A 13,308-nucleotide genomic window follows, 5' to 3' on the forward strand; every position below is an offset into this window, starting at 1 on the left:
TTTTTAAATTTTCGGTGATTTCTCTCCATTTTTGAAAAGTTGTGGTACTTTTGAGTTGTGGGTTTTGTCCCACATCGGATTTGACAAAGTAAACTATCTTGTATATAAGATAGTCTTTTTGCCTAGGGCTTGAGCCTCTTTCAGGGGGTATGTGAATTTGGTCCTGTGGGGTTATGCCAATAACTCTAATCTATGCCATTGAGCACACACGCGCGCGCGTAGAGCCGAGCCGAGTCTGTGTCCGTGTCCGTGTGCGCGTGCGCGACGGGACGGGATGGGACGGGACTGGCTAGGCTAGGCTGGGCATGGGCGTGGGTGCGGGTGCGGTGTGGGTGTACTCGCGTGGGTGTGTATGTATGGATACTCGCGGGACTTTATTTGCGAGAGTGTACTCACACTTGCGCCTTGTCGTTTTAAACCATAGAGATGCATCCCTTCCGGTTGGTCGCACCTGTTGGGTTTAAACCTAACAGACCTAACCTTTTGTAAAGGGTGCTTATGCACCACTTCGGAGTCTATATAAAGACTACCGATTCCAGTTTCATATATACGAAAAATTTTCCTCTTATAAAACATTCTCTGATATTCGGTCTTAAGCATTTTTCTACTGAGTTCATCGCTGAGTCAACTCAGCATTTTCGGATTAAACTGCAACTGGTTCGAGCCCGTGTACAGTGAGTGCACTGCTGAGACCGGGTCATAGTTGTTGTATCCTGGAGGTCAATTGCTCTGGAAACCTGTTGCACTTGGGACGTTGTCCAAGGGGAGCAAATTCGATTTCAAGCCGAGTGACTCAGTCACGCCTCGACTCAATTCAATAAGTTCTTCTTTCTCAAAATTTTATTATTATTATTATTTTTTGTTCTCAATTTTAATAGTCTATTTAATTCAACCAAATATTCCAACACAATGCATAACACCAAAGTAAAGAAATGGTAACTAGCTCGCTTCATATCAACATATACAAGTAAAAGTAACTCTGCATCTATAGTAAAAACACAGACAAGGAACCACATGCTTCAAATTGGTGGGAGGATTATAGCAAGCAGCACACATGGCCCAAGACGAAATGACTAGAAAAGCTTTGATCTTAGTATTAAAGATGATGTAAAGAATGCCCATATTCTAATAAACTTTTTATCAATGATGGCAGATGAGTGGCCTTAAACCATAATTACAAGAGTACAGGAAAATGTTTTTCACAGGAGAACTTTACGGAAATGAAACAACTATTTCCCAAAAATGTGTCAACTGACGACACCATTTTGTAAATTTGATGCATTCCCTGAAATTTCAGAGGTTGTCTTGGATGCATTTCTGAGATTACCTTACCTATAGTAATGAATGTGACGCCATCTTCATAACTATTATACTGGCATGCAGTAAGAAAATCAAGCATAAATTCAAAGGTTAGTCTACTCAAAAAAGGAAAAGAAAAGAATGGGTTTGAACCATACCTAGATAGAACTTTGATTGTAACGACCTAAGATGGGCAGTGGAGATTACGACGCAGGAGAGGACATGAGGTCGAGCACCATCTTCCTCAAGAGGATAATTATTCCGAATCTACGGAACATCTCTAGACTCCTCACAGAGACTTCTCGAATCCATGAGGAAAGAAAGCAAGAAAATATAAATAAATTCTAATAAATTCAAAATTGATTAATGAATGAAATAAAAATGAGTTCCTAACCCTTTAAATAAGGATACCAAGCAATGGGAAAGAAATTAGAATCAAGCCACAACTAAAACTCATAGAATTCGTGACTTACTATAAATAGTAAACTTATATTTACAGATAGTCGTGATATCTACTAGTGTGCAAGGTTTTCGGCCAAAAATAGTAAGTGTCCTATTTGGATTCACCAAGCTGTTCTCCTAATTTTTCTAAGCTCTTTTCAGATGGGGCACAACTCTTAAAGCCCAACGGATGAAGAGTTATAATCAAACTAAAACTAACTATTTATAGTAAAAACGGAATTCAAATGAGAAACTGACCATCAATCTGGCGGTATTTCGCAAATCCGGCTTGGGCAACCCCGTATAGCCAAGTTGGTTGGCTAAAGTACTCATTCTACTCCAAAATTATATATTTTACATCCAATAACTCATTTCGGATTGCAAGATATGCCGAATTTAAGGTCCGATGGTCTGTATCACTTCTGTCATCGCCGAGACTTTTCTGACTCATCTTGGCAATGTAACCGTCTACAACCCTCTCTACATCAAATTAGCAGAGTATTTCCAAAAGAGGAAGCATATGCCATACGCAAGTTGCAAATCCCACCATCATTTGGCAGGCGGGTTGCGTTATATGCTCTTCAGAAAAAAAAGAAAAAAAAAAAGAAGAAGAAAATTCAAACTACAAGTACAGAAGCCCAATAATGCACGTTGTCCTTAAAAGTGGAGCCCATCAGTTGATCTAGGCCATTTATCTGACAAGCCCTAAGGTGCATAGGGGAACACTCGCAAAGCCTTCTACAATAAAGATCCTACCCATCCAACCATATGTCTCTTTGACAAACTATAATTGTATTCATTTTTCTGTAACTATCTATTTGTGGGCCACTTATCAAAGGGTTAGGGCCTTCCACTGTAGGAGATTTGGGGCATAGAGATAAAAAAGAGTGGGTCAGGGAACCATGGGTCCCACTAAGGATCGGATCAGATCAGATCGACATTACACAGAATATCGTAAGAAATCAAGCATCCATCTATTTGATTGATCTGATTTTCTACCACGGAATCTTCTTAACCGACGGTCATAAAGCAGGTGGGATTAGGAACCGGTAATTAAAATAATTAATTAAGGGTAGGCATATATAATTTTTCTATGAGTTGAAAAGATTGATGCGATGTATACAAACTGCTCGTGAGGCAACACTTACAAGCCTTTTATTATTATTTATCCCTGAGGGTGACAGGGCCAACTGGAGGGCGTCAGCGCCAACTGCGTTAACAAACGCACACGGTAAGAAGGCTTCAGTTTCAACACGTTACATCAAAATTTTGACTTGAAAACTCTTGGAAGATTTTATTTTATTTTTTATTTTTAAAAAAATTCTGTAAGGTTCTAGGGCAGTCGCTCCTTGTAAGACCTGGATTAATTCCGCTGATATATCACCAGCTACAGTACCAAACTTGTCCTCTAGAAATAAAAACACTCCAAGATTTATTTAATGGCTAAACGGAAGTTATTTGATACTACAGAAAGTACGAATCTTGGAACTTAGGCTCTCAGAAATTAAATGCATGATAGAGAGTATCTCAAATTAGGCTATACAGTAACTCAACTTGCACATGTTTCACTAAGTCAGGATCCTAAAATCATATTAATTGGACAATCCTAACCTCAAATCCATGGGCACTTGTTGACATAAGGACAATTGGATGTTTTTATTTTATTTATTATTATTATTATTATTTTTTAATATTTAATGCATGAAATTAATTGTCCTACAACCCCATAATCACATTATCAAATAAGCATAATTTTTAGTCGATCATACTTCTAAATTGTTATCTATAATTTTGATAGCTTAATTTTTTGTTAGATATGTAGCCAATGTAATTCCTATATAATTTCTAAGGCCATTTGGTCAATTTCTATGTAATTTTTAAGGGCATGTTGAATTGTGTAAGGCATCGTGGGTAACATTCCCAATGGAATAAGTTACCAACTATTTAGGATGCACAACATATTCACAAATATCCCACATTTATTTAGCAATTTAATTTAAATCAAATGGTCTTCAGAGTTACCTGAGAATGGATCTAAAAATATAAGTTATCATTTAATATCAAAATTGAAATGGTCCTTAATTTTAATTTGTGGATGAGAATCAATGCGGGATGCCACCAAATTAATCAGAGGATTGAATGCGCGACTTGGACAACCTGAGGACAGATTCAAATTCTGCGCATTAATGGTGAAGTGTAATATGCTACAAGAATTCATTTAGCAATTTAATTTAAATCAAATGGTCTCTAGAGTTGCCTGAGAATGGATCTAAAAATATAAGTTATCATTTAATATCAAAATTGAAATGGTCCTTAATTTTAATTTATGGATGAAAATCAATGTGTGACACACCAAATTAATCAGAAGATTGAATGCACAACTTGGACAACCTGAGGACAGATTCAAATTCTGTGCATTAATAGTGAAGTGTAATATGCTACAAGAATTCATTTAGCAATTTAATTTAAATGAAATAGTCTCCAGAGTTACCTAAGAATGGATCTAAAAATATAAGTTATCATTTAATATCAAAATTGAAATGGTCCTTAATTTTAATTTATGGATGAGAATCAACGCGGGACACATCAAATTAATCAGAGGATTGAATGCGCAACTTGGACAATCTGAGGACAGATTCAAATTTTGCGCATTAACAGTGAAGTGTAATATGCTACAAGAATTCACCATGTGTCAGATTGAAGCCACTCACCATGTGTGGCTCCATGGATATGCCATGGTCAATAAATCAGGCCTGTCTTTACATAAGTGCACCACATTTACTTGAGAAAACTGGACAGAGGAAAAAGACTGGTATGGTTTATATTCCCTGTATAAGTTTCGTGCACTTGACGCTATAAGCCTGGTTTTGGGGCCAGGTCCTGTTCAGAGTGGGACCCACTTGATGAATGAACTGAAACTTACACACAAATTCCAGGTCAGCACGTGTTGGTTGCAGATGGCCTTTCAAATCTTATCGGCGGGAAATGGTATTACAATTACTCTAATCTAATTAAAAATATAGAAGGGACCCGCGTCTTTCTAGATTGGCACTCGAAGACAAGGAATAGAAAATGGGTATTAGTAGTGGTAGTTGGAGAATGACAGTGACTTAATTCATAAACTGACTTTTGTCGTCCTCTCATTTTGGCATCGACACAACCACAAGACCATTTCAAACCATCGCAATGAATGCCCACTATATATATACATGGCTTGTGTCCTTATTTCTCATCCTCGAAAGAACTTTGAATCCCAATAGCTCCTTTAGCTTTCTTTTTTCCTCGGGTGTTATGAGAATGAGGATGGCTGCTCACTTCCTTGTACTTTCCCTTCTCGCTTTCACTTGTTCTCTCACACATGCCTATGACCCCAGTCCCTTACAGGACTTCTGTGTTGCCATACTAGAACCACAACCACCAGGTTCCTATTCTCCTCTTTGCATTTGGTTTTGAAACTTCATGATGCACTCACTGTGTCGTCTCTGATTTTGTACATGCAAGATGCAAACACCAGTGTATTTGACATCACATGTGACAACATATGAGATCCAACTCACCCATCAGGTGGGCCCAACTTCGTTTATTCCCTGGGCAGAGAAATAGACCAGATCATGCGTCTGGTGAGCCGAATTTATAAAATTTAAATGCTCACCTAGCTCAGATGATGTTGTCGTGTCGCTTGCCATATGAACTGAGCTAGATGATGTTATAGAGCCCACCAGATGAGTGGCATGGATCTTTCATGTAAGGCCGGGACTACACTAGTGAGCCTAATTGCCATTTTTCTTTAGAACTTAAATATTTGAAGACTAAGTGTTCTTCTTCTATCTTATGGTAACATTTATTTTGCAGTATTTGTAAATGGGTTCGTGTGCAAGGACCCAAAGATGGTGCAAGCTGATGATTTCTTCTTCAGTGGACTAGACATGCCAGGCAACACTTCAAATAAGGTTAGGTCCAATGTTACGTTAGTCACTGTGAATCAGATACCCGGACTCAACACTCTCGGTATATCCCTTGTCCGCATCGACATTGAACCTGATGGTGTCAATTCTCCTCACGAGCATCCACGGGCTTCAGAGATCTTGACTGTCATAGAGGGCACACTCTACGCTGGGTTCGTCACCTCCAACCCTGACAATCGCCTCGTAGCAAAGATCCTAAATAAGGGTGATGTGTTCGTCTTCCCAAAAGGCCTCATTCACTTCCAATTCAACATTGGCAAAACCCATGCGGTTGCAATCGCCAGTCTGAGCAGCCAGTTCCCTGGTGTCATGACCATATCTAATGCTGTCTTCGGTTCGAACCCGCCTATCTCTGATGATGTTCTCGCAAAGGCCTTCCAAGTGGACAGCAAAGTGATTGATTTACTCAAGGCACAGTTCTAGAAAATTAAACAGTTAAAATATGTTATCCCCAAATAAGAAATGTTTTCTTTACCTATTATAATAAAAACTTCTGCTTGAATAAGTCAGGTTAATAATAAAATGTTTCATTTGATTGGTTTGACAAATTGTTCTTTTTCAAGTTTATTTATTTATTTATTTGTCATTGAAGGCAGATGAATTTGATCACTAGGATCGGCATCAAGCAGAGGTAGAAAAAATTGAAGTTGAGCTAGCATCCGCATGGGTGGCAGAGCTAGGCCAATCATTAGCCAAGAGAGACCAGATCACGAGCCCTGGCCAAAAAATCAGCTGAATCCAATCATTTGGTGCACGAAACTTTGTACAAAATAGATGGAAAGTTTAAAAAATGGCCAGTTAAAAGCAAAACCACCAACAGACTTATCCAAAATACAAGTCTGGCATACCAGACGAGTGAACACGCTTGCCTATGCCCGACCATTTCACTGCAGATATCTGGGCACATTTCCGCTCATACTAACCCATCTACTTACGTTTATGAAACCTGTCCAATCCCACTAAACAAGTACCCAGCTCTGTAATTTAATGAAGTTGGTTCCTTGGGAAAAGAGGGAATGAAGGGCCAACCAAATCCAGCCCAAAGCATGACTTGGTGAATACTGTCCTGCTTCCAATGAAGTTTTGTAATGTTGGTTTTCACCAGATGGTTCTTACATATGCATCGCACGAGCTGTGCATCACTAGGTCCTACCGTGTAGATGACTTGGACCATAAAAATGGGTTGGTCATCGTATCAAGTGCGCCAAAACTACATTTTGGACACATTCATAGTAGTTCTAGGAGAAATTCACTTTGATCGTGTGATCAAACCATACATTCAATGGCATGAAAAGAAATTGGCGGACAAGACTAGTTATAGATGGTAGGATTAGTAATGGTTATTTTGGACCATCAATTAGCATCCTTTTTGTCCAATAGCGGACAAAGGGTGAGCAGAACACAATGGCCGATCAATATAAGGGATCACAATTGCCAATAAGTCTAAATGCAACTAGGTTCATGGAAAAGCTTTGATGTGGACCAGGTATCATAGGATTTTATGGACAGTCTATGATGCAATGAGGGACGTGATGAGGTTGCTCACGGTCTTCCCCAAGGGATATCTACTCTAAATCTATGAGCTCTCAAGACTTCTCACAAGGCTTTTCACAAACACACTCTTTCAAGTGTAGATACGGACTTTTCATATTTAAATCCAAGGAACGAAATGGAATGATGGGGGAACGGGAGCAGGAGCAACCTTGGGAGACAATGAGCCCTAGGCACTCGTGCCCATGAAATCCTCCCTTCACCGTGTTTGCTGCAAACCTTACCTTTGACACCTCGGAAGAAGACCTTCTAAGGATTTTCAGTAGATATGGAAAGATAGCAGATGTCTAAATCCCAAGAGATCCGATTCGGAGAAAGTCTCGAGGATTCGCTTTCATTAGGTTTTGCTATGAACAGGAAGCGCTCAATGTTGCCCAATGCCTCAATGGTAGAAGAATCGACGACCGCATTGTGGTATTGGCTTGGGCAAGAAATCAGAGGAGGCATGTCAGTCCAATTAGGAGAACATCCCCTCAGCCAATTCCGACTATAGCGCCTTGACCATCCTTCTCGGAGGCAGTCAGAAGCCACTCCGTTCCTGAGAAGCTTCCTGCGCGGAGAGAAGAGGCCCCTGTCCCCAGCCATTGCATGGACTCATTCACTATAGAGGCTGACATTAGGGAGGTTGAGAAACTGCAGGGTGCCCTATCAGTGGCTCTCATTCACTCATGTGTTAAGGACGTCTCCATCTTGCATGACTCTTTCCGGAGATCTAACTTCTCAGCATCCCTAGTCGATGTCACTAGGATAACTTCGAAGAAATTCCTCCTGAAATTCCAATCAAGGCGGGAGATGGCTGCCTTTGCGTCAGATCATGATCTTCATCGGCAGATGGGCATATCTCAAGTGTGCTCATGGTACGCCCAAGCCACCTCGCTGATTAAGGGAGTTTGGATTTGGCTGGTGGGAATACTAGCCCATGCCTGGTTCCTGGGTGCCATTGAAGGTTTAGCAAAAACGTATGGGGAGGTGCTAGAAATTGATAGTGTGGCAGCTCTGGGTATCTTTCAGGCTTTTGCCGGTGTGAAAATTAGACTATCCCCGGGCTTCGATATACACAGTCTGAGATATTTGAAGGTTAATGGTCAGGCATTTCCTATCATTGGGTTTCTGGAGAGACCTGCTTTCCAGGGAAACCGTATTACATCTCTTGGTGAGCAGTCCAGAGGTCGAGAATCCACCAGAGAATGGGTGGAAAAGTCCTTTTCTAAGCACAGAGCCCCCCTATTGCTTTGCCTTACACCTATTTGTGAAAATGCCAAGGAGATAGCCAACTCCTCTGAGCCTACAACCAGCACTCCCCTCCCACATCATCTGGATCAGCTTCTTCTGGCTGGTCCAATCTGTTTAGAACCGCCTTCCCTGCAGATGGGGGAAGGTGAAGTGGATCCCAAACATCCGGACTTGAGTAGCCACCTCATTATCCTACCCCATTCTCCTATTCAAACCCTCCTACCTAGGCTTTCAGTTCCATCACCCGTCACTACTGCCAACTTCCTTGACAATCCCTCTCGATCGCCTAATCATCCAAGATGAAACCCGTCCAGGACTCGGAGGCCTCAACTCTTAACGGTCCTCTCCAAGTTTGGTACCCCCCAATTGCTGGGGGTAGAGATCCTTTGTTTCCAAATGCTGGGAGGCCCATTCATTGCCATCGAGAAGCAAATAAAAAAGTGGATCATGCAGCTTTGCAGTCACAAGACCAGGATCCCCCCCTCTCAAACCTTCAGTTTGGAAGGAAGGAAGGTTCCATCTCTATTGGGAACAGAGAAGCTAGTAGGCTAGTTGATGAGGGTGTGAACCAGGCCCATACTAATGTTATCAGCAGTCAGGTGAATCCTGTGAGTTGCAGCAATGGGGTTCTGTCTTTCTAGACCTCTCCTCGATCCCTACTTGCTGGGTCATAGAGGTGGGTTTCATTCAAAAGGCATTGTGACCAAGCGGCCAGATGGAAGGCAAGGTCTGCTGGATGCTCGTCGATCCGTTGGCACTCTCATCCTCAGATTTTGCCAGTTATCCATGATTCTCAGCAACAAATTGTGGAGACTAGAAGAAAGACAGCAGTGAAGCAGACTACACAGGGCGAATTGAGGTTGATTTTTCCCCCTACTTTGGCCAGGATAACAGAGAAGGCGGTAAGTTATCAGACATTGGACAAGTCCAACCTGCCCAATTTGATCTGATGTCAAACCCCTCTATTGATCTAGAGGGAACAACAAATTCCACATTGGAGCAGAGCCCCTGCACTTAGGTAAAGGCCTCTTCCAGACCCAGAAATGATCCCAAGGTCATGAGAACTCCAGGCAACAAGTTTATGAAAGGCAAGAGGAGAAATGCGTCTAACAAGAAGGTGGCTAGACTGATTAAAGAAGGAGAATGGTTTTGCAGACTTTGAGGACTGAAGAGAAGGGCCGTTAACTCAGGGTGTGTCACAGATGGGTAGCGCCCTTATTTGGAATGCTCGCGGGCTAGGCAATCAGCCTACCATTAGAACTCTAAAAAAACTGATCGGGAAGTTCAACCCGCTGCTAGTTGCTATCCTGGAGCCAATGACTAGAGAGGAGTGAAGGGTGGCCATTGGTTTGAAGCTAGGATTTCATTCCTCTCTATCGAATGGCGAAGAAGGGGGTAAAATCTAGGTTTATTTCCACAACCAAATCAATGCGACGATGCACTCTGAATCATCTCAAATGCTTTCTTTACATATTTGTTTTCAGGATTGCAATTTTCCTGTTTTGCTGCCCATTGTATATGCTAAATGCTCATATATATTTAGAAGGTCCCTGTGGTTGGAACTGGAAAATCTTAGCAGGAACATCACAGGTCCATGGGCTGTTGGAGGCAATTTTAATGTAGTCTCAGAAGCAAGTGAGAGAAGAGGTAACAGAGTGGCAGGAAGGCTGAGTATGGCAGAATTTGCTTGGGCCATTCAGAACGCTGGGCTACTAGATGCAAGGTTCTTTGAAAACAACTTTACATGGAGTAATAATCGGACGTGGAATGACAGACTTTGGGCCAAATTGGATAGAGTCCTCATGAATGATAGATGGGCGGAAGCCTTCCCATCTTTTCGGGTTGATCACTTTCCCCGTGTCAATTCGGACCATGCGCCATTACTGATTTCTTTCCCCACTCAGCAGATGTCCCCTATTAGATCTTTTCGCTTCCTCCGTATGTGGACGCTCCACGACTCCTTCCAGCTGCTAGTTAAGAGGGCATGGGAGGGAGTGTGCTCCTTCCACCCCATGATAAATGTGCAGCTGAAGCTGAAAAAGACCAAGCAATTACTGAAAGTATGGAACAAAGAGGTTTTTGGAAATATTTTCCTTCAGATTAAGACAGCCGAGGCAGATCTCGATCGGTTGGAAAGTAGAATGCAGAACTCTGGATCTGAGGATCTATTTCAAGAAAGTTTAACAACTAGGAGAAAGTTGGCCCACCTAGAACTGATGGAAGAAATCTTTTAGAAATAGAAAGCTAGGAATTCTTGGTTGGATAAAGGGGATAGGAACACCAAACATTTTCATGCTTCAACCCGTGAGAGAGTCAGGCGTAGTGCGATCGGCTCGATTAAGGATGACAATGGAACCATGTTCACAGGCCAGGCCCAGATCAAGGCTGCTGCGGTGCAATATTTTGAAAGGTTGTTTCAGATGGAGCCTACTGCTCAATCCAATGCCTTTCTCGCAACCATCCCCCGAATCCTCTCCTTACAAGATAACGATGGCCTGTTAGCCACTCCATCCTTTTAGGAAACTCAGACTGCAGCGGTTGACATCCCTAAGAACGGCGCCCCGGGCCCAGATGGGTTTTCTTCATCTTTCTTCACTGAGTGTTGGCAGACGGTGGGTGAAGATCTCCATAAAGTAGCTTGCTCGCTGTACTCGGGAGGAGCGATCCCTAGGGCATTCACTGCCACTAAATTTGCTAACTACCGTCCAATTAATCTATGTAATGTGGTATATAAAATATTTTCAAAAATCCTTGCTTCTCGTCTGAGCAAAGTCCTTCCTAAGCTGATCTCATTGGAGCAAGGGGCTTTCGTTAAAGAAAGGTCTATCACAGAAAATATTGCAATGGCCATGGAGGCAATGAGAAACCTCGACAGAAAAACTAGGGGTGGAAATATCATACTCAAGCTGGACTTGGAAAAAGCTTACGACAGGATCGATTGGAACTTTCTTAAACAGGTATTGCATCGGTTTGGGTTTAGTGACAGATGGGTTGCGCTGATGGAAGCTTGTTGGGGAAACAGTTGGTTCTCGGTTCTTATCAATGGGGAGGTGGCAGGTTTCTTCAAATCCTCTAGAGGCCTGCGCCAAGGGGACCCTCTCTCCCCTGGGCTTTTCATCCTAGCAGCGGAAGCTTTTTCCAAATCCTTCAAGTAGCTGATAGTTAGAGGTTGGTGCAAGCTGTTCAAGCTTCAGAGAGGATGCCCGCCCATTTCTCATCTGTTGTTTGCAGATGATACCTTGCTTTTTGTGAATGGTAGTCGAGAATCGCTAAATGTAGTTAAGGATTTTTTGAGCTCTTTCCAAGAAGTTTCTGGCCATAGGATTAACAATAATAAGAGCTGCTTCATTTGTTCCAAGAGGTTTTATCAGTGGCCAAGAATAGAAGTACAGATCGAATTCTGGGCTTCTCTAAAGCCAAAACGGGTGTTCTATACCTGGGAGTTCCTCTATACAAAGGTAGAATTACCTTGGCTATGTTTCAAATGCTCATGGATAAGATAAATAGTAGGATTGGTGGCCGGAATGCTCGATTATTGTCCCAAGCTGGTAGGCTAACCCTCATCAAGCATGTGTTGGGAAGTATCCCCCTTCACACCATGGTAGGCTAACCCTCATCAAGTTGAAAGATGTGTTGTCCGCTCTTCGTATGAAGATGGCCTGAAATGTGAAGTATAGGGAGGAGGGCCCTTGGGTGGCCCACATGAGAGCCAAGCATCGGAGAGATTTGGAGGATGAGAACGATGACAGAGTGTCCAGTCAAGCATCTCCTTTTTGGAAAGATATCAGAAATGTGCTACCGGCCATAGCCAACAATGTCCAATGGCAGGTGGGATCAGGTGTGTTGAATTTATGGACAGAAAACTGGACAGGCCTCGGCCCTCTCCAGCAACTAGCCGTCAGCCCCATCCTGAGTTCGCTACATTTCCTTCAGGTCAGAGATTTCATCGGGCCTTCTGATCCCCTGCCTCCCTCCTCTGTTTCTTTATACCTGCCCCAAGACACTCTAAACTTCATATTCCAGGGAGGGTTTACTACTATTGATGAAAGACCAGCGGTTTTCTAGCCGCATGATCCTTTTGGCTCCTTTTCGACGAAATCGGCTTGGAAGGTGTTAAGAGACCCGTCTCGTGGTAAATGGTGGTATAACTGGATCTGGCATAGCAAAATGCCTCCCAAGATGTCCCTGTTTCTTTGGAGATTGTTGCAGGGGGTGACTCCAGTCGATGAAAGGGTGCAGACAAAAGGCATTCATTTAGCGTCTATATGCTCTTGTTGTGCTGATGCGAACATTTCTAGACCGCATCAGGAATCCATTCATCATCTCTTTCTTTTTGGGCAAATTTCCAGACAGATTTGGCACCATTTTTTAGCGATTTGTGGGGTCTCTCTCCTCCATCATCTTTCGGTGGAAGATAGGTTGGTTCAATGGAAAAATGCAGCGGCTTAAGGTTCAACGGCAGCCCCCATTAGGAAAGTCATCCCAACCCTCATTTGCTGGGAGATATGGCGAACAAGGAACGAGGCGAGGAAGGACGACCGCCCTATGTTTGTAACCCTTTCCATTGCTAGAATAAAATGGTGGGCTATGCTCATTTTGGAGGGTCAACTAGACTGCCTCAAGGAGTTAGGTGTGGCAGGATTGGTTAACAAGTCTCGGCCCAGATAGGTTCATACCATGCCACTATAACAAATTACACTTTTTGCAATGATTTTTTTAGCGACGAGTATAATTTCATTGCAAAAAGTCAATTTTTTACAATAACATTTTAAGTCATTGCAAAAAATAGATTATTTACGATGACAGTTTAAATTGTCGC

The 13,308-nt window shown here is 42.3% G+C and overlaps 1 protein-coding gene across 1 annotated transcript; it reads left to right on the plus strand.

The window, feature by feature from the left end:
* The first annotated feature begins 4,982 nt into the window (after window positions 1–4,982).
* LOC131248283 (putative germin-like protein 2-1) lies at window positions 4,983–6,210 on the plus strand. Its single transcript, XM_058248487.1, has 2 exons — window positions 4,983–5,161; window positions 5,593–6,210. Exons 1-2 carry the CDS (start codon window positions 5,032–5,034, stop codon window positions 6,126–6,128), a joined length of 666 nt encoding a protein of 221 aa, XP_058104470.1. The 5' UTR covers window positions 4,983–5,031; the 3' UTR covers window positions 6,129–6,210.
* Window positions 6,211–13,308: the final 7,098 nt, after the last annotated feature.

Source organism: Magnolia sinica, chromosome 6 (genome assembly GCF_029962835.1).
Source record: "Magnolia sinica isolate HGM2019 chromosome 6, MsV1, whole genome shotgun sequence".
NCBI classification, from domain to species: domain Eukaryota; kingdom Viridiplantae; phylum Streptophyta; class Magnoliopsida; order Magnoliales; family Magnoliaceae; genus Magnolia; species Magnolia sinica.